General features: G+C 47.6%; 1 protein-coding gene across 5 annotated transcripts in view; it reads left to right on the forward strand.

Moving 5' to 3' along the window:
- Positions 1-27,415, forward strand: part of CHID1 (chitinase domain containing 1) — an 896,926-nt gene that overhangs the window by 98,041 nt on the left and 771,470 nt on the right. For all 5 annotated transcript variants that reach the window (XM_068261168.1, XM_068261169.1, XM_068261166.1 and 2 more), the window contains one exon: positions 467-573. In XM_068261168.1, coding sequence (XP_068117269.1) covers positions 467-573 — 107 coding nt within the window. The remainder of the gene's footprint in view (positions 1-466; positions 574-27,415) is intronic.

Raw genomic sequence — 27,415 nt, forward strand, 5'->3', positions numbered from 1 at the left:
GGCCAGACAGGTGATGTATTGTTGCGTCAGTCATCGCCGTATTCGAATGCCGCTAACGACGCGCTCCCGACCTGCCAAGCGATCGAGCAAAATTTTCCACCTGGGCAGATGACGGAATCGATTTTTGGATGGAAATCTGTCGATCGGTCCGGGCTTGCGTTGTCGATTTCACAGCAGATTCAATCACAGTGATCAAATTTTTGCTGTTTTTCGGCGGGAAATCGCGTTAGTGTATAGGCACTTTTACGTTGAGTGATTACTTTGCATGTAAATGTGCTGAAAGGTTATTTTTATCAATTAGGTGATAAGTCATTTATGAGACGTTTTGTGAATAGAGCCCAATATAGTATAGTAGATGAGAGTTTTTAAGACATTGGCTATACAATTCCTTTCTACTGGTGTGGCTTGTAGTGATGCACTGCGTTATATGCGTGCCGTCTTACATTTCAATTCAATTGTATTTCAGTTCCACGAGTTTTATTTGAAGAATGGACTTACCAAGACTTTGAGGCTGTCTTCAACAGTGAAGATGAAATTGAGGACCTTGCAGGAGCCATGGTGCAGACAGCAAAGGTTAGATGTTCTTCCTCATGCCTATATTTTATGCAGAATATTTAGTTTTGGACAATTTTAGTTGTTACATGATACATGTAACAACTACATGTTACAGGATACATGAGGCCAGAAAAGTGAATGCATCTTTACTTACCCGGGGCTTCTTCCAACCCCTAGAAGTCACTGTGTCCCTGACTGCAGTTCAGCTCTCACCTGGTTTTTTGCTGTCCCCTCCATAGCGGCCTGTGGCTTCTGCGCATATGCAGGTGAGCACACAAGCCGATTGCAGTCATGCTCCCATATTCAATGTTTTTTCCTGAGTTTTCTCCTAGGAGATATTTTTACGCCTTGTCAATAAAATCCCCCAGCAAGCAAAAATTACTGAAAGTGAATTCTGCTATTAATTGTTACTTTATTTTTACTACCTTTTCAACTGCTGAATGTTGAAGTGTTGAAAAGTTATTTAGTATTTAAGATGAAAAATTCTCTCCTGGGAGAAAACTCAGGATAAAAGTTAATTGAATGAAGACCAATGTACAGGTAGCGCACAGCAAATTTTCTGGTCTTAACACCAGTGGAACATCACCCATTAATCTGTTGGCGCCACCAGCATGTTGCTGGGTGGTGCCAACAGATTAACGGGTGGTGTTCCACTGGTGTCCCTCAATTAGTGCCATGCACGTTACCAGGATAATGAGCATGTTGCTCATTATCCTGGTAACGTGCATGGCACTAATTGAGGAACAGACGATGTTCCCATGGCGTTAGGACCAGTAAAATCCTATGCATCTACATGCACATGGCAGATTGACTGGCCTTGTGTGCATCAGGCCTAAGGTGAGATAATCCATGAGATAAATGTTTTGGATCAGCCCCCATGTCTGGGTTTATTTTTTGTTTATGGTAAAGTAGGAGAGTACTGGAAGCGGTAAGGTCCTACGCAATCCTCCCTCAGCTTTCCTGCGCACACCAGACTCTGCACCTAGTACATATTTTTTTTTGCCATAGCTCTACCTTCTAAATCCACCATTAATAGGATGTCTTGGAAGATGGCAGTGTAAGAACGATGACTTACATAACTGAAGTAATAGAATACTGCCTGTAATCCTCAAAGGATGATCGATTGTGCCAGCATTAGCTAATGACTTTCTATACGCTCAGACAGGCAGTTCATAACTATGGCCAGGAGAAGGGTAGTAATTGGGCAGTAAATGCTGCTGGCAATGCTTGTGTGAGTGGCAGAGTAGGAAGTGCCAGCACTGCAGTAGGAAAAGATGGCCGCGCTTTCATACTAGGGGCTCACATTTTCCGGGAACTGCTGGCGGCACTGTGGAGAACCCGTGCGGCCAAATCTGCTCCATATAGGATGTAAACACTAATACTGTGTAAATAGAAGTTTAAAATTCTGTTCGAATATATCTCTGCTTTCATATATTACATTCAACTCATTAATGAATATTCATGGTTGGTCACTATAGTGTTGCAAAACCTATTAAAGGCAGCAGCATATTAACATATCTCCTTCAACATCTTGGCTGAATCCTAGATTACTATGCAGATACAAATGTAGGCACTTTTTTTTTCTTTGTGTGTTCTAAGCCATCTGAAGAATGTTCTAACCCCTGCCTGCCATAGTACCCGTCAGTGTTCCAATTGTTCCATTCACTTGTCCCTTTTTAATATATTCCACTGGTTTTCACTGTTGTGCACCCTGGCGGTGTGTGAGGCCAAGAAGTGTTCTGTACTGTCGGGACTCTTTCATGATATTTCATTTGATGTCATAAAATGCCTGTGGAAGTGTTTTACTTTGAGAAATAGAGAAAGTAGAAAGAGAAGAAAAAAAGAAAATAAATGATTCACATTCCACTGTTCTTCAATGCACTAAAATAATCTACAAGCACTCCAACTTATTTAAGTTGTACCAGTTGGTTCAAAACACATTTTAGAGGCATTTTAACTCACTGCCTATACAGTTCCATGGGGCTGTTCACAGTAAAGGATCTAGTCACTGAGACACCAAAGTGCCCCCCTCCATCCCTCCCACCCCAGCCGCCACACACTGATTGCTATTAGACTAATGGCCCATACTCACGAGGGACTTTTGTCGCCTCAACACGCGGCGCGCGCGTGTTGCTGCGACAGGTCGCCCGTGAGTATGGGTGGTCGCACACGCGCGCACCCCGAACTGTCGCCCGCCGCTCTTGTCGCCATGCGATTGAAAGTTTCAATCGCATGGCAACAGTCGCCGCCGCACCTCCGACGCAACTGTCGCTAGTCCGCGTGAGTACGCGGACTAGCGACAGCAACCTCCATAGAGGTGAATAAAGCTTCCGGCGGGGGGAGGAGGAACGTCGGCGACAGCTTCCGTCTCGCCGCTGGTCCCTCTTCCGCGTGTGTACGCGGAGGGACCTGAAGAGAAGCTGTCGCCGGCCTGTCGCTAGCACGCTCACGTGTGCTGGCGACAGGCGATTTTTGCAGCCCGTGAGTACGGGCCATAAGAGGACTGATGAACAGCAAGGCTTTTGGAGATATTTTTATATCGCCAATTCTTAATTATATGTCTTCTGAGAGCTCGTTTGTGTGAGGCATCATGTACATTAGGCAATGCTTCTTGCGAAAAGCAAATCCAAAACTGGTGTGTTATTATAGGGCAGGGCAGCTGTAACCAACACCTCCAATCTCATCTCATTGATTGGACACCAGCTGGCTAACACCTCGCTCCAATTAGCTCTTGGAGATGTCATTAGTCTAGGGTGTCACATACCTTTTCCACCTACACTGTGACTGTTTACATGGTGTGTTCAGTAAAAACATGGAAACATTTAATTATTTGTGTGGTATTAGTTTAAGCAGACTGTGATTGTCTATTGTTGTGACTTAGATGAAGATCAGATCACATTTTATGACCAATTTGTGCAGAAATCCATATAATTCCAAACGGTTCACATACTTTTTATTGCTACTGTATATAGCGCCGGCATCTTTCGCAGTGCTGTACCGAGTATATTGTCTTGTCTCTTAACTGTCTCTTAGGCTCCTTTTACACTGCAAATCATCAAATTCCAATTTCCGATCCTGATTTGCGATTTTCGGGATGCTAGCAACAAAAGAAGAAAAACGCTGAATAGAACACAGTGAAAAACACACAGAAAAACATAATTAGTTACCTAAGGGTCTGAACTTTTTAATATGCATGTGACGGGGGTATACTACAAACATTTTTTAAATTATAAGCTTGTACATGGTGATGGACGCAAAACTGAAAAAATCCACCTTTATTTCCAAATAAAATATTGGCGCCATACATTGTGATAGGGACAAAATTTAAATGGTGCAATAACGGAGAAAAACGGGCAAATAAAATACATAGTTTTTAATCATGGTAGCATGGATTATTTTAAAGCTATAATTGCCGAAAACTGAGAAATTATGATTTTTTTCCATTTTTTTCTTAATATTCCTGTTAAAATGTATGTATAAAAAAATAATTCTTAGCTAAATGTTTCACCCAAAGAAAGCCTAATTAGTGGCAGAAAAAACAAGATATAGATCAATAAATTGTGATAAGTAGTGATAAAGTTATTAGCGAATTAATGGGAAATAAAAATTGCTCTGATGCATAAGGTGAAAAATCCCCGCGGGCTGAAATGGTTAATTGCAACAAAAATCGTAATTGGATGTAAAATTTAATCAAAATCCGAATCGCATGTTGTGTAAAAGAGTCCTCAGAGGGGCTCAAAATCTAATCCCTATATCCGTCATATCTCCATCATGGTCTAGGGCCAGTTTTTGCAGGGAAGCCGATTAACTTATCTGTATGATGTTTTTGGGATATGGGAGGAAACTCCTGCAGAAATGGAGACTATACAAACTCTGTGCAGATTGTGCCTTGGTTTATTTACTATTCTTCTATTATGTATTTTGTTTCTACTTCAGTATAAACCGTTACCTATTGCCTAGGTTGGAAATAGAGAAATTACATTGCAGGAGCTCTACATACACGGTTTACAAATATTATCAGCACTTTGTACACTCATAATTGTACCTGTGTTACTTGTGTTATGGCCCATACTCACGGGCAGCAAATGTTGCCTGTCGCCAGCACACGTGAGCGTGTGGGCGACAGGCCGGCGACAGCTCCTCGCCAGGTCCCTCCGCGTACACACGCGGAAGAGGGACCAGCGGCATGACGGAAGCTGTCGCCGACGTTCCTCCTCCCCCGCCGGAAGCTCGCCGGAAGCTCTGTGTACCTCAATGGAGGTTGCTGTCGCTAGTCCGCGTACTTACGCGGACTAGCGACAGCTGCGGCGGAGTTGCGGCGGCGACTGTCGCCAGGCGATTGAACTTTTCAATCGCCTGGCGACATCAGCGACGGGCGACAGTTCAGGGTGCGCGCCCGTTGCGGGCGACAGTTCGGGGTGCGCGCGGCCCATACTCACGGGCGACCTGTCGCCGCAACACGCGTGCGCCGCGTGTTGAGGCGACAAAAGTCCCTCGTGAGTATGGGCCATTAGAGTCAGTTTAATACCCTAGAGGCAGTGTAGAAAATTTCAGACAGGTTACTTAAAGGAATACTGTAGGGGGGATGGAGGAAAATGAGTTTAACTTACCCGGGACTTCTAACGGTCCCCTGCAGACATCCTGTGCCTGTGCAGCCACTCACCAATGCTCCAGGGTCCCGCCTCCGGTTCACTTCTGGAATTTCAGACTTTAAAGTCTGAAAACCACTGTGCCTGCGTTGCCATGTCCTCGTTCCCTCTGATGTCACCAGAAGCATACTGCACAGGCACAGACCATACTGAGACTGCGCAGTACGCTTCTGGTGACGTCAGCGGGAGCGAGGACACGGCAACGCTGGCACAGTGTTTTTCAGACTTTAAAGTCTGAAATTCCAGAAGTGAACTGGAGGCGGGGCCGGAGCATCGGTGACTGGCTGCACGGGTACAGGATGTCTGCGGGGGACCATTAGAAGCCCCGGGTAAGTGCAACTCATTTTCCCCCGACCCCCCTACAGTATTCCTTTAAGCAGAGATTGGCACACAGGGCCGGCCTTATGTTTTACAGCGCCCTGAGCGAAACCTAATTTTTTTGCCCCCCTTCATCCTCTTCACGCATGCGCGCACACACACACACGCACTCACTCACACACACAGGCCCATATGCAATTCACCTTTTCTCCTGAGATATCTCCTTGGACAGTGGTTAACAACCTTTTTGACGTTGTGACACGTCACATATGTATAATCGGAAAAATACTATTAATAACCACGAATGGATGGAAAGAGTGCATTATCCTGAATATACTTAAAAATAAACGCTAGAACCTTTCAGGAATATTAATAAAAACAATCAGTGGGACAGTTAGTCGCCCCCCCCCCCCCTATTTAGAATGATAGCACAGCACCAATAATTTGCACCACGCGTTATAGCCGCAGTGCGACCCCCCCCCCAAAAAAAAAACGCCCCCCCGATCTCATGTGTAGGTGCCCTCAATATAGGTTGCCAAGCATAGGTGCCCCCAGTATAGGAAGTCATGTGAAGGTCTCCATCCCCCCCCATAGGTAGCCAGGCGTAGGTGCCTCCAGTATAGGTAGCCTTGTGTTGGTGCCCTCAGTAAAGGTAGCCAGCTATAGATGCCCCCAATATAGGAAATCAGGTGTAGGTGCCCTCAGTATAGGTAACCAGCTATTAGGCGCCCCCTTGGAAGCCGGCGCCCTGAGCGACCGCTCTGGTCGCACAGGTCAAAGGCCGGCTATGTTGGCACAGACTATGGCTTGTATACTGTTAGTATTAACTAATTGCAACAGCTCATACAATGTACCTACTGGGGTATCCACTTGGTAATTTGGGTGGCAGTTATTGCTGTTATTTTAATATTGTGAATTATAACAAATAATGGTGTAGAGTTGGAAACTTGTTTGGCACTATTCCCATCACTTTCTTATGCTAACTTTGCTCCATACCCTTTCCTAATCCTCACCCTATCCTCTAACACTATTCTCCCCACCATGTACACCTAATGCTATCCTCCACCCTACCTATGCCTAACACTAACTAGACTTACTAGAATTGTGTATTAAAAAGGTTAATACTACCAAATTGCAAATATTACAAGTGACACCTGCAATAAGAATGTACTCTCTTTTTCCGTGTGGCTGCAACTCACTAACACGTAGACAGCATGCACACATGCAGATCCCAATCCACATGGATCAGTTCGTTCTTGTATTGCCATATACAACGGCAACAATCTACAACAGCAACAATGTTCCATGTGACTACTTTATTGCCACATAATGTGGAGCTTTGATGTTCAACCACTTAAGGGCCACAAGCTTACACCCCCCAGTGACCAGGCTATTTTTTTTTACAATTCAGGCCACTGCAGCTTTAACAGCTTATAGCAGGGCCGCACAACTTAGCAGCAAAATGAATCCTACCTCTCTTTTCGTGCCACCAACTTTCTGTTGGTGGCATCCAATTCCTGCTGCAAGGTTTAGTTATTTTTTTTATTAATATTGTTAACTTTTTTTATTATAAAAATTGTTTTCCTTATTATTTGCCCTTCCTACCTCCCTCCCCCTGGAGAGCCAATCGGTGTGATCGGCTCTCATAGGCATCAGCCTATGAGAAGCAATCATCTTTTCAGCCACTCAATGGGACAGCTCAGTGACAGAGCTGTCCCTGTACTGTGCTGCAGGAGATTGCAGTGCTGTACAATGTAAATAAACGGCGGTTTCACCATCTTAACAGTCTGCCGGCAAAGATCTCCGGCAGACTGTATACAAAGCTCCGCTCCGTTAGTCAAGTGGGGATGCGTGCAATCCCCTCCCCAGATCTTGACGCCTTTCAGCGTTAGGTGGTCCCGGGGAAGCCATCTTGCGGCCGCCAGGCGTTTGTAAGGCGTTTAATTACATGTATAAACTGATCCATGTGAATTAGGATCTGTGTGTCTGTGTGTCTGTGTGTGTCTGTGTGTGTCTGTGTGTGTCTGTGTGTGTCTGTGTGTGTGTGTGTGTGTGTGTGTGTGTGTGTGTGTGTGTGTTAGTGAGTGGTGGCCTCAGGGGGAAGGATCACAGGTCACAGGTGACACTTGTTGTGTTTGTAAAGGTTTTATTACAAGGTACCAGTAATTTGATGTAATAAACTTTATCAATACACAATTTTGGTGAACAAGCAATGGCTATGCAGCCACATTGATTGTACATATGTGGTTATGCTCTTGGTCACTATGTATAGCAGTATAAATAATGTTACATATGTCATCTATAGATTTAAGTAACGTGTATAACCCCCCCCCCCCCCTCCACAGCACTTGACGCCATCCCTGAGCGCTGCAGCCGATAGTTACAATAGCTTTCTGCAGCCCAGTGTAGGTCTGGAGGTCCCACACCGGCGTCCAGGGTGTGGGACCTCCAGACCTACACTGGGCTGCAGAAAGCCCCAGGTGAGTACCATTTTCTATTCTAGTTTGAGCTCAGAGTCCCTTTAAATATTGGTGGTCCATATATAGAATAGCAGCATTGGCAGCACCCATCCACATGGAAGCCAGAAAGCAGTAATTCGCTTGTTTTCAATCAAATTCCACAGTAGGTGACACTGCTGTCCAATTGGACTTCAGGAAATGTGACCTAAGTATGCTTCACTGTCTGGCCCGCAAAGACATTATTTTATGTATACTCCGGCCCCCCAGCAGTCTGAAGTATGTTGACCCGGCCCTCGACCCAAAACGTTTGGGGACCCCTGTGCTAGAGCCACAATCCGCAAGGCAATAGAATAGCCAAATTCTCATGTGACCAGGACACACATTACATGCCGCCATTTGCCACAATTATCAATTGCGATTTACGATGGTGCCCAAATTTGCTATAGGGGCCAGTGCCCAATTTATGTTATGTTACAGTCTTATTCCTTAAAGTGGACCCAAATTAAAAATACAAGATTTCAGAAATAAAATCTATTTTCTAAGTTATAATAATAAATAGCAGCCTTTTTTCAGCTGCATAATGACAAATATAAAATATTTTACATTTATTGGAGGAACCCCTCCCTTCCTTTCATATTGCCGGGACAGAATCCGGCAAACTGGTGGGTTAGATGGTGGTGTCCAGCAAAGGAGGAATTGCTAATGGCTGCCCCCAGTATAACCCTAGTTATGAAAAGAGAAGTGTGAAAAGCATCCACTGAAATGCTCACAGGCTTGAATAAGTGTTTATTTATCTTCGTATGTGTCAGAGTAGTGCAACTGAATATTTTGAATTAAAAAAAAAAGTTTGGTTTGGGTCCGCTTTAACTACTTAAAGAGAACCTGAGGTGGTATTTAATTATGTTACTGGGGCACAGAGGCTGGTTGTGCACACTAAGACCAGCCTCCGTTGCCCCATGGTGTACCTCCATGTCCCCCTGCGCGCCGCTATACCCCCCGCAGTGCTGGCAACACGCAGCTCGTCGCCAGCACAATGTTTACCGAAGCGCTGTCAGTCAGCGCCGCTCCCCCGCATCGGCGCTACCCGCCCGCGTCACTGCCCTGCTATCATCCTTTTCTTGTCCCTAATACAGCTTTCTTTTGGTGCTATTCGATTGCTGCTGTGATTTTTAGTTTTTATTATATTCATCAAAAAAGACATACATTTTGTCAAAAAAAATTATTTTTTTTTTAACTTTCTGTGCTGACCTTTTTCAAATAAAGTAAAATTTCTATATACATTTTTGTCCAAATTTATTGTGCTACATGTCTTTGATAAATAAAAAATCCAATAAGTGTATATTTATTGGTTTGGGTAAAAGTTATAGCGTTTACAAACTATGGTGCAAAAAGTGAATTTTCCTATTTTGAAGCATCTCTGACTTTTCTGAGCACCTGTCCGGTTTCATGAGGTGCTAGAATTCCAGGATAGTATAAATACCCCCCAAATGACCCCATTTTGGAAAGAAGACATCCCAAAGTATTCACTGAGAGGCATGGTAAGTTCATAGATTTTATTTTTTGGCACAAGTTAGCGGAAAATGACACTTTGTGACAAAATAAATAAATAAATAAAAAGTTTCCATTTCTGCTAATCTGCCACGGACTCACCATGCCCCTCTCTGAATACTTTGGGATGTCTACTTTCCAAAATGGGGTCATTTGTGGGGTGTGTTTACTGCCCTGGCATTTTGGGGGGTGCTAAATTGTAAGCACCCCTGTAAAGCCTAAAGGTGCTCATAGGACTTTGGACCCCTTAGCGCACCTAGGCTGCAAAAAAGTGTCACACATGTGGTATCGCTGTACTCTGGAGAAATAGTATAATGTGTTTTGGGGTGTATTTTTACGCATACCCACATACCCATGCTGGGTGGGAGAAATATCTCTGTAAATGAGATTCTTTTGATTTTATTTTTTTTTTACACACAATTGTCCATTTACAGAGATATTTCTCCCACCCAGCATAGGTATGTGTAAAAATACACCCCAAAACACATTATACTACTTCTCCCGAGAACAGCGATGTCACATGTGTGGCACTTTTTTGCACCCTAACTGCGCTAAGGGGCCCAAAGTCCAATGAGTACCTTTAGGATTTCACAGGTCATTTTGAGACATTTGGTTTCTAGACTACGCCTCACGGTTTATGGCCCCTAAAATGCCAGGGCAGTATAGGAACCCCACAAGTGACCCCTTTTTCGAAAGAAGACACCCCAAGGTATTCCGTTAGGTGTATGGTGAGTTCATAAAAGATTTTATTTTTTTGTCACAAGTTAGTGGAAAATGAAACTTTGTGAAAAAAACAACAATAAAAATCAATTTCCGCTAACTTTTGACAAAAAAATTAAATGTTCTATGAACTCATCATACACCTAACGGAATACCTTAGGGAGTCTTCTTTCTAAAATGGGTTCACTTGTGGGGTTCCTATACGGCCCTGGCATTTTAGGGGCCCTAAACCGTGAGGAGTAGTCTAGAAACCAAATCCCTCAAAATGACTGTTCAGGGGTATAAGCATCTGCAAATGTTGATGACAGGTGCTCTATGAGGGGCCGAGTTTTGTTTAACCAGTCATAAGCAGGATGGCCTCTTAGATGACAGGTTGTATTGGCACTGAAGTGCAGGAAGCGCAGGATGTTCTCAAATCGTGACCTGGACATGGCAGCAGAGAACATGGGCATGTGATGTATTGGGTGCGTAGACCAATAAGACCGCAATACATTATTTTTGACTAGACCCATGTTAAGGAGAAGGCCCCAAAAAATGTTACGTTCGGAAACTTGGAATGGCTTCCACGGAAAAGGGTGGGCATAGTAGCTTCTTGGATTGGCGGTTGCGTATTGTGTGGCATAACGGTTGGTCTCAGCCACAATTAAGTCGTACCAGCAGTGATCAGAAAAAAAAATTCTGTCACTGCGGTGGGGCGGGTGAGGGTTTGGCGGGGTGATCAGAAGCCCGCAGGGGGCAGATTAGGGCCTGATCTGATGGATAGGAGTGCTAGGGGGTGACAGGTGGGGACAGGAGGTGATTGATGGGTGTCTCAGTGGGTGATTAGAGGGGAGAATAGATGCAATCAATGCACTGGGGAGGTGATCGGAGGGGGGTCTGAAGGGGATCTGAGGGTTTGGCCGAGTGATCAGGAGCCCACACGGGGCAAATTAGGGCCTGATTTAATGGGTAAGTGAGCTAGGGGGTGACAGGAGGTGATTGATGGGTGTCTCAGGGTGTGAATAGAGGGGGGAATAGATGCAAGCAATGCTCTGGGGAGGTGATCGGGGGTATCTGAAGGCGATCTGAGGGTGTGGGCCAGTCATTGGGTGCCCGCAAGGGGCAGATGAGGGTCTGATCTGTTGAGTATGATGGGTAGCAGTGACAGGTGGTGACAGAGGGTGATTGATGGGTGATTAGAGGGGAGAACAGATGTAAATAATGCACTGGGGAGGTGATCAGAGGGAGTCTGGGGGGCTATCTGAGGGTTTGGGCGGGTGATTGGGTGCCCGCAAGGGGCAGATTAGGGTCTGATCTGATGGGTAGCAGTGACAGGGGGTGACGGGGTGATTGATAGGTGATCAGTAGGTGATTACAGGGGAGAATATATGCAAGCAATGCACTGTCGAGTTGATCAGAGGGGGTCTGGGGGGCTATCTGAGGGTGTGGGCGGGTGATTGGGTGCCCGCAATGGGCAGATTAGGGTCTAATCTGATGGGTAGCAGTGACAGGGGGTGACGGGGTGATTGATAGGTGATCAGTAGGTGATTACAGGGGAGAATATATGCAAGCAATGCACTGGCGAGTTGATCAGAGCGGGTCTGGGGGGGCTATCTGAGGGTGTGGGCGGGTGATTGGTTGCCCGCAAGGGGCAGATTAGGGTCTGATCTGATGGGTAGCAGTGACGGGGTGATTGATAGGTGATCAGTAGGTAATTACAGGGGAGAATATATGCAAGCAGTGCACTGGCGAGTTGATCAGAGGGGGGACTGGGGGGCTAATTAAGGGTGTGGCGGGTGATTGGGTGCCCGCAAGGGGCATATTAGGGTCTGATCTAATGGGTAGCAGTGACAGGTGGTGACGGGGTGTTTGATGGGTGTTTAAGGGGTGATCACTGGGTGATTAGAGGGGAGAGCAGATGTAAACCATGCACTTTCGAGGTGATCTGAGGGTGGGTCTGCAGGCAATCTGAGGGTGTGGGCGGGTGATCAGGTGCCCACAAAGGGCAGGTTAGGGTCTTAGCTGATGGGTGGCAGTGACAGGGGGTGATTGATTTGTGATTGACAGGTTATTACAGGGGAGAATAGATGTATACAGTACACGGGGGGGGGGGGGGGTTCTTGGGAGGATCTGAGGGGGTGGGGGGTGAACAGGAGTTTAGGACCTAATCTAAAAAATAGCGTTGACAGATAGTGAATGATGGGTGATTAGAGGGGTGATTGGGTGCAAACAGGGGGGTGGGCAGGGGGGGGGGTCTGAGGGGTTCTGTGGGTGATCAGGGGGCAGGGGGGGCAGATCAGTGTGCTTGGGTGCAGACAGGGAGGGCTGCAGCCTGCCCTGGTGGTCCCTCGATCACTGGGACCACCAGGGCAGGAGGCAGCCTGTATAATACGCTTTGTACACATTACAAAGCGTATTATACGCTTGCATTGCGGCGATCCAGGGGTTAACAACCTGCCGGCGCTTCCGATCGGCCGGCGGGTTGACGTCGCAGGTGGGCAGAGCCTATTGCCAGCGGATGCACGCGCATCACAGCGCGCGATCCCCGGCCAGCTGGAGACCCAGGACCCGACTCCAATTGGCCTTTCATGGTCCTGGGCATGCCACTTTGCCGCCGCACTTTGGCATTGTGCGGTCAGCAAGTGATTAATGGATTAAATTCATTTTTTTCCTTAATTGTACACTCAACACCCCATTATGACAAGGTGAAAACCATTTCAGTTGATTGGACATGATTTGGAAAGGCACACACCTGACTTATAAGGTCGTGCAGTTGACATTTCATGTCAGAGCACAAACTAACCATGAAGTCAGAGGAATTGTCTATAGACCTCCGAAACAGGATTGTTTCGAGGGACGCATCTGGGGAAAGTTACAGAAAAATTTCTGCTGCTTTTGAAGGTTTCAGTGAGCACAGTGGCCTCCGTCATCCATAAGTGGAAGAATTTGAAAACCACCAGGACTCTTCCTAGAGATGGCTGGCCATCGAAACTGAGCAATCGGGGGAGAAGGACTTTAGTCAGGGAGGTGACAAAGAACCCAATGGTCACTCTGTCAGAGCTCCAGAAGTCCTCTTTAAAGAGAGGAGAACCTTCCAGAAGGACAACCAATCAGGCCTTTATGGTAGCGAGGCCAGAGGAAAGACACTCCTTAGTAAAAGGCACATGGCAGCCCTCCTGGAGTTTGCCAAGAGGCACCTAAAGGACTCTGACCATGAGAAACAAAATTCTCTGGTCTGATGAGACAAAGATTGAACTCCTTGGTGTGAATGCCAGGTGTCACATTTGGAGGAAACCAGGCACCACTCATTACCAGGCCAGTAACTTCCTTCTAGTGAAGCATTATGCTGTGGGGATGTTTTTCAGCAGCAACAACTGGGAGACTAGACAGTTGAAAAGGAAAGATGACTGCAGCAATGTACAGAGACATGAAAACCTGATCCAGAGAGCTCTTGAACTCAGAATGGGGCAAGGGTTCATCTTTCAGCAGGACAATGAACCTAAGCACACAGCCGGTATCAAAGTATCTGACTGAACATATCTGGAGAGGTCTTAAAGTGGCTGTGCCCTGACACTTCCCATCCAACCTGATGGAGCTTGAGAGGTGCTGCAAAGATGAATGGACAAAACTGGCCAAGGATAGGTGTTCCCAGCTTGTGGCATCATAATTAAAAAGACATGAAGCTGCTGGTGCATCAAGTATTGAGCAAAGGCTGTAAATACTTATTTACATGTGATTCATAAACTTTTTTTCACATCATTGTGGGGTGTTGTGTGTAGAATTCTGAGGAAAAATATGATATTACTCCATTTTGGAATAAGGCTGTAACATAAAATTGGGAAAAAGTGATGCCCTGTGAATACCTTCTGGGTGCACTGTATATCGCATAATTGATAATGGAACCATTTTAATTTAACTACTAGCTGACCGGGGCACGCCCCAGGACCGCTTAAAGGGAAGGTGCCAGGTTGGGCTCTTCTGCGCTCCAACGTGCGTGTCACTGTTGCGTACTGACGTCATGGGACGTCCTCCGGGCTGTACTGCGCAGGCGCAGTAGTTCTGCGCCTCCGCAGTACAGCCCGGAGGACGTCCCATGACGTCAGCGCGCCCCCATGAGGTGCATTTTGGAGCGCCGAAGAGCCTGACCTGGCAGCCGGCCTGGCCAGGTCGGGTGCGCCACCGAAGAAAACCGCGAGCCTGCGGAGCTGCGGCGATGGCATGTCCTGCAGGCCATGGGCTGGAGGAAGCCCAGGTAAGTGGATTTGGATTTTTATTTTTTTTAGCTCCTGCGTGAACCTTCCCTTTTACCACTTGCCGACCGCCCACAGCCGATGGGCGGCGGCAAAATGGAAGCAGAAAGGACCGCAATACCCCCATCTGCATTGCGTCCTTTCGGCATGTGCGGGCAGCGATCGCGTCACTGGTGACGCACGCTTCTCCCGGCAACTGGCCCTGCCCACCCGCGACGACAACCCACCGGCTTTTCGGAAGCGACGGCGGGTTGTTAACCCCACGATCGCCGCATGCAAAGCGTATAATACGCTTTGTAATGTATACAAAGTGTATTATACAGGCTGCCTCCTGCCCTGGTGGTCCCAGTGTCCGAGGGACCACCAGGGCAGGCTGCAGCCACCCTAGTCTGCACCCAAACACACTGATCTGCCCCCTGATTGCCCACAGCACCCCTCAGACCCCCCCTGCCCACCCCCCAGTCCACTGTTTGCACCCAATCACCCCCCTAATCACCCATCAATCACTCCCTGTCACTATCTGTCAACGCTATTTTTTTTAATGCCCTAAACTGCCCCCTGGGGGCTCCTGATCACCCCCCACCCCTCAGATTCTCCCCAGACCCCCTCCCCCCTGACCTCCCCCCCGTGTACTGTATGCATCTATCCCCCCTGTAATAACCCACTGATCACTTGTCAATCACCTGTCAATCACCCCCTGTCACTGCCACCCATCAATCAGCCCCTAACCTGCCCCTTGCGGGCAACGTGATCACCCACCCACACCATCAGATCGCCCGCAGACCCGCCGTCAGATCACCTCCCAAGTGCATTGCTTACATCTGTTCTCTACTCTAAACACCCACTCATTACCCATCAATCACCACCTGTCACTGTTACCCATCAGATCAGACCCTAATCTGCCCCTTGCGGGCACCCAATCACCCGCCCACACGCTCAGATTGCCCTCAGACCCCCCCTTATCAATTCACTAGTGGATTATTTACATCTGTTCTTCCCTGTAATAACCCACTGATCACCTGTCAATCACCCATTAATTACCCCCTTGTCACTGCCACCCATCAATCAGCCCCTAACCTGCCCCTTGCGGGCAATCTGATCACCCACCCACACCATCAGATCGCCCCGCAGACCCGCCGTCAGATCACCTCCCAAGTGCATTGTTTACATCTGTTCTATCCTCTAAACACCCACGAATTACCCATCAATCACCCATCAATCACCCCCTATCACCACCTGTCACTGCTACCCATCAGATCAGACCCCTATCTGCCCCTAGGGCACACAATCACCCGCCCACACCCTCAGAACTCCCTCAGACCCCAGCCCTGTGCATTGCTTGCATCTATTCCCCCCTCTAATCACACCTTGAGACACCCATCAATCACCTTTTGTCACCCCCTAGCACACCTACCCATCAGATCAGGCCCTAATTTGCCCCGTGTGGGCTCCTGATCACTCGGCCAAACCCTCAGATCCACCTCAGACCCCCTTCCGATCACCTCCCCAGTGCATTGATTGCATCTATTTCCCCTCTAACCACCCCTTGAGACACCCATCAATCACCTCCTGTCACCCCCCCCTAGCACTCCTATCCATCAGATCAGGCCCAATACAACCTGTCATGTAAGAGGCCACCCTGCTTATGACCGGTTCCACAAAATTCGCCCCCTCATAGACCACCTGTCATCAAAATTTGCAGATGCTTATACCCCTGAACAGTCATTTTGAGACATTTGGTTTCCAGACTACTCACGGTTTTGGGCCCGTAAAATGCCAGGGCAGTATAGGAACCCCACAAGTGACCCCATTTTAGAAAAAAGACACCCCAAGGTATTCTTTTAGGTGTATGACGAGTTCATAGACTATTTTATTTTTTGTCAAAAGTTAGCGGAAATTGATATTTATTGTTTTTTTCACAAAGTGTCATTTTTCACTAACTTGTGACAAAAACTAAAATCTTCTATGAACTCACCATACACCTAACGGAATAACTTGGGGTGTCTTCTTTCTAAAATGGGGTCACTTGTGGGGTTCCTATACTGCCCTGGCATTTTAGGAGCCCTAAACCGTGAGGAGTAGTCTAGAAAACAAATGCCTCATAATGACCTGTGAATAGGACGTTGGGCCCCTTAGCGCACCTAGGCTGCAAAAAAGTGTCACACATGTGGTATCGCCGTACTCAGGAGAAGTAGTATAATGTGTTTTGGGGTGTATTTTTACACACACCTATGCTGGGTGGGAGAAATCTCTCTGTAAATGGACAATTGTGTGTAAAAAAAATCTAAAATTTGTCATTTACAGAGATATTTCTCCCACCCAGCATGGGTATATGTAAAAATACACCACAAAACACATTATACTACTTCTTCTGAGCACAGCAGTACCACGTGTGGCACTTTTTTGCAGCCTAACTGCGCTAAGGGGCCCAAAGTCCAATGAGTACCTTTAGGATCTCACAGGTCATTTTGAGACATTTGGGTTCAAGACTACTCCTCACGGTTTAGGGCCCCTAAAATGCCAGGGCAGTATAGGAACCCCACAAGTGACCCCATTTTAGAAAGAAGACACCCCGAGGTATTCTGTTAGGTGTATTACGAGTTCATAGAAGATTTTATTTTTTATCACAAGTTAGCGGAAAATGACACTTTGTGAAAAAAAAAAACAATTAAAATCAATTTCCGCTAACTTGTGACCAAAAATAAAATCTTCTATGAACTCACCATACTCCTAACGGAATATCTTGGGGTGTCTTCTTTTTAAAATGGGGTCATTTGTGGGGTTATTATACTGTCCTGGAATTTTAGGGGCCCTAAACCGTGAGGAGTAGTCTTGAAACCAAATGTCGCAAAATGACCTGTGAAATCCTAAAGGCACTCATTGGACTTTGGGCCCCTTAGCGCAGTTAGGGTGCTAAAAAGTGCCACACATGTGGTATCGCCGTACTCAGGAGAAGTAGTATAATGTATTTTGGGGTGTATTTTTACACATACCCATGCTGAGTGGGAGAAATATCTCTGTAAATGGACAATTGTGTGTAAAAAAAAATAAAAATTGTCATTTACAGACATATTTCTCCCACCCAGCATGGGTATGTGTAAAAATACACCCCAAAACACATTATACTACTTCTCCTGAGTACGGCGATACCACATGTGTGGCACTTTTTTGCAGTCTAACTGTGCTAAGGGGCCCAAAGTCCAATGAGCTCCTTTAGGCTTTACAGGGGTACTTACAATTAGGCACCCCCAAAATGCCAGGACAGTAAACACACCCCACAAATGACCCCATTTTGGAAAGTAGACACTTCAAGGCATTCAGAGAGGAGCATAGTGAGTCCGTGGCAGATTTCATTTTTTTTGTCGCAAGTTAGAAGAAATGGAAACTTTTTTTTTTTGGCACAAAGTGTCATTTTCCGCTAACTTGTGACAAAAAATAAAATCTTCTATGAACTCACCATGCCTCTCAGTGAATACTTTGGGATGTCTTCTTTCCAAAATGGGGTCATTTGGGGGGTATTTATACTATCCTGGAATTTTAGCACCTCATGAAACATGACAGGTGGTCAGAAAAGTCAGAGATGCTTCAAAATGGGAAATTCACTTTTTGCACCATAGTTTGTAAACGCTATAACTTTTATATGGCACATGTAATACCGTGATGCCGGAATTATTATTATTTTTTTTTTACTCTGCAACTTTAACTAAAAGCTACATTTAAAAAAAATACAAAATGTATTGAATTTTGCAATATAATTACGACAGTGACAGTCACATGACTGAAACAGCCGAACAAAACACATTTACAACTTATAACTTAGTTGTAGCTGCTTTGATACATGACAGGGCCTGAGCCCCAGCTAACATATAGCAACTCAATTCTATGCGGTTAGATTAAGATAGTAGTCTAAGAATTTCTCTTAATCAAGGTAAATATTGTGCAGTTCTAACTATTTTGTTCACACTTTGTCAAACTTTTTGGATGCTTTGCGGTTGTCATAAACCTCTTTGAACACTGGTAGTTCCTGTCTGATGTAAACCTCCTAGTCCGTTATTAGAGGAGGGCTGCTATGGTTTCACAACAGTATTATGATTTTTTGGCATAGAAATGCTAGTGTTCCTAGTAGTTTTGGGTCGCCCTGAGCTGCTTGGGTATTCCATGGCATAGAAAGCAACAACCATTTAGCGTCTCCTTTGAGAGTATCCTTTATTATTCTCAGTAGATCATTCCCTGGTCCCACTCTCCTTGTGCAGTCCCACTTAGTGTTACTGGAGGCAGTGGGTGACAGGCAGCACGCTCACTTCCTCCGGTTTCCAGGCTTTAGAAATCTTGTCTGTCTTCTCTGTAGTGTTGGTGCTCTGCATTTCCTGCTTCTCAGTTTGGGCTCTAGTGCCTGATCTGAGAAGCAGGATGTGCAGAGCACCGACACTAAAGAGAAGACGGATGAGACTTCCTGCAACTGGATCCTGGTAGATGTAAATGTGCCCTGCGCCTGGAACCTAGAGAAGGTAAGTATGTGCTGCCTCCTCCCAACTGTGCTGGGAAGGGGGGGAAGGGGAGTGGGTGTCGTTAGGGGGCAGAGTCTGCTGGGAAGGGGGGGGGGGGAGTGAGTGGGTGTTGTTAGGTGGTAGATCTGGCCTCTATGTTGGGAAAGGGTGGCGGGGTAGAAGCACATCTGGCTACTATACTGGGGTGGAGCCGGAGCACTCTGGCACTACATTGAGGGAGAGGGAGGATGAAGCACATCTGGCTACTATACTGCGGGGGTAGGGTAAGGGAAAACATCTGGATAGAATACTGGGGGGAGGGACAACTGGCTACTATACTTGGAGGTAGGGGAGAGCCCATCTGGCTACTATACTGGGAGAGAGGAAGGAACACATCTGGCTACTTTACTGGGAGGGGGCGGAGGGCACATTTGGCTACTAAACTGGGGGAGGGTCATTAGGGGACACATCTACTACACCAGGAAAGGAGGAAAGGGAACACATCTGGCTACTATACTGCGAAGGGGGGGGGGCATATCTGGCTACTAAACAAGGAAGTGAGCAGGGCCTACTCCACTTTTTTTGACATCCCAGGCAAGAGAATATAAACCATGTGCCATATAGCGTGGATGCATAATACAGAGAGTGTCCACAATTCCAACAACCCACCGATCCTGTTGCATTTCGTTGCACACACCCTTCCTTCTGGACTGGACTCCAGCAGGGAGGTGAAAGCACGGCTTCTTGTGATGAAACGCGGAAAAGCCGCTGTCTCTCAAGGCGAGGCGGCTGTTTCCGCGTCCAGCATGGCGTCACAACGCGGAAAAAACGCCGCATGCCGCTTAGGCAGAGCGGCGGAATCCGCATTGGAGGCGGCTCCCGCACTCAGTTCACTGGATACATTGCAAGACAGTACTGGTGTGGCTGGGACTGATAGTCCACCAAGATTCAGACTAACACGCGCGCGAGCACAGAGGCAGAGTTTAAATAGCTGTTAGAAGGGAGTCGGCTGACCAGCTGGGTCAGCTGACAAATTCCACTGCTCCCATTGGACCAGCAATTAGGGAGGTCCTGGAAAGGTCCTAGAGTATATATACTGCTGGTTGTTCACTTGCTCTTTGTCTGGCGTGCGATCACACACGTGGGAGCACCCAGATCTGTAGTCAGATCCGCAAGTGTGCCGGGACCAGCTGGAGCGGTAATCCTACACTTAGCTAGATTCTGTTGATAGCTAAAGTACTAGTTTGATTGTGATTATCTGTTATGACTTTTGCCTGCCTTGACTACCCTTCTGAACTCTGATCTTGTACCTCGTTATTTCTGATACTCTGTTGCCGAACCCCGGCTCGCTCCTAGACTCTGTTTCTGCCTCCTGATTTTGTACCCCGATATATCTGATACCCCGTTGCCGAACCCTGCCTGTACTTTGACTCTGCCTTTGTCTGCTGATCTTGTACTTTATCTGTCTGTGTGTTTACGACCTGGCTTGTCCGACCTCGAGAACCGACCTTACCGTTAGAGGCGGTTCCTCGCTCTGTTAGCGATCCTTCCTCCTGAGGGTCACTTTCAGATATACCTTCCTACTGTCAGTCTGACTCCTCCCGTCTTGGAGAGCTCAGGTCTGCGGAAGGAATCTGTGCAGTACTCCTTGCTGCATTGAGGCCTTGTCCTCTAAGTGTTACAGTTACACCAAACACTACACTCTACTCAGGTGAACAGAGGTTAGTTTGTATATCGGATTATCGGTGAGACTGCAGATCACTTATAATCTGGTATATATCTGTATTTCCGGTGATACTGCAGATCACCGGTAATCAGATACTCTCTGCGCCCACCGATCGTTACAGAACGCCAGACCAAATACAAAATGGACGCAAACACTGATTGTCTGGGTGTACTTGCCACTTCGGTGGACAACATCAATCAAGTACTGGGCACCCACATGACTCTTATTGATGCCCTATCAGGGTCTGTACAAATCCTCCAGACATCAGTGGATCATGTGCGATCCTCTCCTAGCTCTGACATACGTATGCCTGTACCTGAAAGCTTTTCCGGCCACAGATCTGACTTCCGGAATTTTAGGAGTAGAGTATTGTCCTATTTTGAGTTGAGACCCCAATCTTCGGGTACTGAGACCCAGAGGGTCACGTTTATAAAGACTTTGTTGTCCGGCGACTCCCAGTCTTGGGCATATAGCCTGCCCGCCGGAGACAAAGCTCTTACCTCTGTAGAGGAATTCTTTAACGCTATGGCAGTAATTTACGACGATTCGGACCTTGCTTCGACTTCTGAGCGGAAGCTCAAGCTTTTGCGTCAAGGCGAAGGTCCGGTAGAAGATTACGCGGCCGAGTTTAGGAGGTGGTCAGTTACGGCCAGGTGGGACACTTATGCCCTATTAGATCGTTTCTTGTCAGGGCTGTCCGATGAGGTCTCTGATTTGATGTTAAGCCAGCCCGAGCCTAGAACAGTCGATGAGGCCATCTCAGCGGCCATCCGAATCGACCGCAGGCTGCGCTACCAAAAACAGACCAGGGGTAGTTCCCGTGTCAGAGGGGTATCTTACACTACGGTCCCAGTGACTCCACCTCCCTCTATTGCACCTTCTCCCGTCTTGCCTCCATCCGAGCCAATACAGATTGCTCGGTCAAAATTGACCCAGGTAGAGCGAAGACGGAGAATGACCGAACAGCTGTGTCTGTACTGTGCTGAAGGGGGGCATATAGTACAAAACTGCCCTAACAAGCCGGGAAGATGCTACCGTTTAGGAGTGGTAGGGGGTAGCACCCTAGGTGCCCGGCTCATACCCTTAAACGAAAAACGTTTGCTCCTTCCCTGTATGATTACATGGGGGGACAAATCTGAAGCCACAGAAGCCTTCGTTGATTCAGGCTCCGCGGCTAACTTTATGAGTTCAGAGTTTGCAGAAAAGTTGGGCATTCCGCTCACCTCAGTAAAACCACCTATCCAGGTTACTGCTGTGGACGACTCCCCGCTGCAAAGGGACCGTCCGCTGTCTCAGACACCAGAGGTGGAAGTCACTATTGGGGTTCTGCATAATGAAAGTCTAAGTTTCTTTGTATTACACATGACCACCTCCACAATTGTTTTAGGAATGCCCTGGCTGCAGCTCCATTCGCCACAGATTAATTGGGCTACAGGACAATTAACTAGTTGGTCAGACTTCTGCTCCCAACAGTGTCTAGGGAAGGTGACTTTAGGTCAGACCAAGTTGCATGTGGAGGGGGTTCCCGAGCAATACTCCGAGTTCTCGGATGTATTCTGTCCCAAGGCTGCTGACAAGTTACCTCCTCATCGCCCTTTCGATTGCCCCATCGATCTCCGTGCCGGTTGTATGCCCCCTAGGGGTCACTTGTATAATTTGTCTGGACCAGAGAAAATAGCGATGCAGGAGTACATTCGTGACAATTTAGCCAAAGGGTTCATTCGCCCCTCCCGGTCGCCTGCAGGGGCCGGTTTCTTTTTTGTTAAGAAAAAAGACGGAGGGCTGCGACCATGCATCGACTACCGTGGCCTGAATAAAATCACGGTGAAGAATCGTTATCCGTTACCATTGATAGACGATTTATTTACGCAAGTCACGAACGCTAAGATCTTTTCAAAATTAGATCTGAGGGGTGCATACAACCTGGTCCGCATTAGAAAGGGTGATGAATGGAAGACGGCCTTCAACACTCCCGACGGGCATTACGAGTACTTAGTGATGCCCTTCGGGTTGTGCAATGCGCCAGCCGTCTTTCAAGAATTAATCAACGAGGTATTCAGGGAGGTGTTGGGTAGATTTGTACTAGTATACCTTGACGATATACTAATCTATTCCAACAACCTCCCCGAGCACAGGGTCCACGTTAAATTTGTGTTGGACAAATTGAGGCAAAATATGCTGTATGCCAAGGTGGAGAAATGTATTTTCGAGGTGACCACTGTCACATTTTTAGGGTATGTGATCTCCACCTCAGGCCTGTCAATGGATCCTGCCAAGGTCACAGCTGTCCTGGAATGGCCACAGCCAGTGGGGTTGAAGCCCCTGCAAAGATTTTTAGGTTTTGCGAATTACTATAGGAGGTTCATAAAGGGATACTCCACGATAATTGCCCCTCTTACCAGTCTCACAAAAAAGGGGGCAGATACCAACCACTGGTCTCCTGAGGCTGTGGCAGCTTTTTCTCACTTGAAAAAATTGTTTTGCTCTGCACCCATATTGAGACACGTAGACACCTCTTACCCATTCATTGTGGAGGTTGATGCCTCAGAAGTTGGAGTAGGGGCTGTGCTGTCTCAACGCTCTGGGCTGCAGGGGAGGTTGCACCCGTGTGCCTATTTCTCTCGGAGGTTTTCACCGGCAGAGAAAAACTACGACATAGGCAACCGGGAACTTCTGGCCATTAAATTGGCATTTGAAGAATGGCGCCACTGGTTAGAAGGGGCAGAACACACAATCACGGTGTATACTGATCACAAGAATCTGGAATACATCGAGGGGGCTAAGAGACTAAGTCCCCGACAGGCCCGTTGGTCGTTATTTTTTACGAGGTTCAGATTTATTATCACATACACTCCAGGCAGCAAAAACATCAAGGCAGATGCCCTGTCCAGATGTTTCGAATTAGAGACAGCACAGCCCCCCGCTCCTGAGTCCATCATCCCGCAGAGGCTGGTGTTAGCAGCCACAGAGACCTGGGAGGATTGGACAAAGGTTTTGGGTCCCTTTCAGCAGGATGTCCCTGAGGGGAAACCGGAGGGGGTCTTGTTTATCCCACTGTTTTTTCGTCTACAGGTCTTACAAATGTTTCACGCCCATAAGAGTGCTGGTCACCCTGGTGCTGCCAGAACGCAGGATCTGATTGCCAGGTGTGCTTGGTGGCCTTCTATGGCAACAGACTGCAAGGAATATGTCAGGGAATGTGCGGTATGTGCCAAAAGTAAACCCTCCCGGCAGGCACCTGTCGGTACCTTACAGCCTTTGCCCGCCCCGAGTGAACCATGGACCCACTTGTCCATGGATTTTGTGGGTGAGCTCCCCAGGTCTGAAGGCATGTCGGTCATTTGGGTGGTAGTCGACCGCTTCAGCAAAATGGCCCATTTCGTGCCTTTGAAAGGACTCCCCTCGGCCCAAGAATTGGCTGACCTATTCATCGTCCACATTTTCCGGCTGCACGGCATTCCGGAGAACATTGTGTCCGATCGGGGAGTCCAATTTATCTCTAAATTCTGGAGGGCATTCTGCCACCAAATGGGCATGAAGCTGTCTTTCTCGTCAGGCTACCACCCACAGACGAATGGGCAGACTGAACGAATGAATCAGTCTTTAGAACAGTTTTTAAGATGTTACGTTGCGGAGGCACAGAATGACTGGGTGAAGTTTCTGGCTTTTGCAGAATTTGCGCAGAATAATTTAAAGAGTTCTTCTTCTGGTTTTTCCCCGTTCCAGATTGTGACAGGGAGGTCGCCCAAGTTCTCCCCTTTGCCAGTTGCCTCTTCTCCATTCCCAGCGCTGGAGGATTGGCAGAGGTCACTCAGGGACAATTGGGGAATTGTTAGAGATAATTTGCAGAAAGCGTTCCAAAGTCAAAAGGGTCAAGCGGACAAGAGACAAGAGACGTTCCATGGAATGGAAGTTTCAGCCAGAGGATTTAGTCTGGGTGTCCACACGTCACTTGACCCTGAAGCAGCCTTCTGCCAAACTGGGCCCCAGGTTTGTGGGTCCGTTTTCTGTGACCAAAAAGATCAACAACGTCACTTATACCGTTGATCTCCCCGCCAGCATGCGTGGGGTGAGATCATTTCACGTATCCCTGCTCAAACCAGCAGTCCATGTGGGCCCTACTCCTCCTCCTCCTCCTGTCCTGGTGGATAGTCATCCTGAGTTCGAAGTAGAGAAAATTTTGGACTCTCGCATTGTCCAGAACTCGGTACAGTATCTGGTACACTGGAAGGGATATGGCATTGAGGAGAGACAGTGGGTGCCGGGGACTCGCATGCATGCGGATGAGTTGAGGAAAGAGTTTCATGCCTTACACCCCGAGAAGCCTGGTAGGAGTTGTCCGGAGTCCACTCCTCGGGGGGGGGGGGTACTGTGATGAAACGCGGAAAAGCCGCTGTCTCTCAAGGCGAGGCGGCTGTTTCCGCGTCCAGCATGGCGTCACAACGCGGAAAAAACGCCGCATGCCGCTTAGGCAGAGCGGCGGAATCCGCATTGGAGGCGGCTCCCGCACTCAGTTCACTGGATACATTGCAAGACAGTACTGGTGTGGCTGGGACTGATAGTCCACCAAGATTCAGACTTACACGCGCGCGAGCACAGAGGCAGAGTTTAAATAGCTGTTAGAAGGGAGTCGGCTGACCAGCTGGGTCAGCTGACAAATTCCACTGCTCCCATTGGACCAGCAATTAGGGAGGTCCTGGAAAGGTCCTAGAGTATATATACTGCTGGTTGTTCACTTGCTCTTTGTCTGGCGTGCGATCACACACGTGGGAGCACCCAGATCTGTAGTCAGATCCGCAAGTGTGCCGGGACCAGCTGGAGCGGTAATCCTACACTTAGCTAGATTCTGTTGATAGCTAAAGTACTAGTTTGATTGTGATTATCTGTTATGACTTTTGCCTGCCTTGACTACCCTTCTGAACTCTGATCTTGTACCTCGTTATTTCTGATACTCTGTTGCCGAACCCCGGCTCGCTCCTAGACTCTGTTTCTGCCTCCTGATTTTGTACCCCGATATATCTGATACCCCGTTGCCGAACCCTGCCTGTACTTTGACTCTGCCTTTGTCTGCTGATCTTGTACTTTATCTGTCTGTGTGTTTACAACCTGGCTTGTCCGACCTCGAGAACCGACCTTACCGTTAGAGGCGGTTCCTCGCTCTGTTAGCGATCCTTCCTCCTGAGGGTCACTTTCAGATATACCTTCCTACTGTCAGTCTGACTCCTCCCGTCTTGGAGAGCTCAGGTCTGCGGAAGGAATCTGTGCAGTACTCCTTGCTGCATTGAGGCCTTGTCCTCTAAGTGTTACAGTTACACCAAACACTACACTCTACTCAGGTGAACAGAGGTTAGTTTGTATATCGGATTATCGGTGAGACTGCAGATCACTTATAATCTGGTATATATCTGTATTTCCGGTGATACTGCAGATCACCGGTAATCAGATACTCTCTGCGCCCACCGATCGTTACACTTCTGCTGCGCTATGCTCTGCATTTACACACTGTGCTGGGGGAGTGCAGGAAAGGGACAGATAGTGGTACAGGAAGACAGATGGAGGCACTGGGGGCAGAAGAAGGCACAAGGGGGATAGAGGGAGGCACAAAGGGGGGCAGAAGTAGCACAGGGGCCAGAAGGAGTCACAAAAGAGAGAAAAATGCACAATGGATGACAGAAGAAGGCACAGTGGGGTACAGGAGGAGGCACAATGGGAGACAGAAGGAAGTGCAGGGGGATGCACAAACAGATGGAAGGAGGCACATTGGGACAGAAGGCACAAACGGGTATAGAAGACACAATAGCAGACAGAAAGAGGTGCAAGGGACAGGAGGAGACACTGGATAGGAGGAGGCACAGGGGGGCAGAAGTAGGAAGAGAGTGATAGGAGGCACAAGGAGACAGAGCCACAACGAGAGACAGGATGAGGCATAGGGGGATAGAGGGATGCGCAGGAAGGTGAGGTGGCACAGAGGGACATAGTGGAGGCTGTCTGCAGCATATACTATCTGGACCTTGTGATGTCTGCTCTCCTGGGACTAGCGATGACGCTTCTGATCAGGGCACTTCCTGCTGCACACATGCAGCAGAAGCAGGTGATCAAACACTCGTGGGAAACGGGGCTTAGTTTGGGGCAGGGCTCCATTTGGAAGCTGGGCTTTACTCCAGCACTCCAAGCAAAGGCCTGGAATGCCTTTGGATAAAAGTGGCCCTTGAGGGCAGTTGTTAAGGCCCACATCTGATTACTATACTGTGGAGGAAGGTGGGAGGGGGCAGATCTAGCTACTATACTGGGGCGAAGAAGGATTAGAGGTGGCACATCTGGCTACTATACGGAGTAGGGAGGGCGAATTAGAAAGCACGCCTGGCTATTTTACTGGGAGGGGGGCACATCTGACTATTACTTCCGGGAGAGGCTATTATATTGGGTACTACCTATACTGGGGATGATCCTGGGGGGTAGCACTTCGGAATTTCCGCCTCTAGTGCTGGAGAACCTTGTCCCAGCCCTGTGCGATCATGCAGCCACTCTTTGTATTGCTCTCACTTATCGTCCAATAGATACACTACCCAAAAACACCAGAAGCTTGTGGGCTGGTAAGGTGGCAGGGAATAGACTTGTAATAGACCCAGTGAAAAGTGACAGCACAGTAAGAATTATACCAAATTGCTGTCTATCAATACCCTTCATTTATGATGAATTTTAGCCTGGAAAAAAAAAAGTCAAT

Source organism: Hyperolius riggenbachi, chromosome 11, assembly GCF_040937935.1.
Source record: "Hyperolius riggenbachi isolate aHypRig1 chromosome 11, aHypRig1.pri, whole genome shotgun sequence".
Taxonomy (NCBI): Eukaryota; Metazoa; Chordata; class Amphibia; order Anura; family Hyperoliidae; genus Hyperolius; species Hyperolius riggenbachi.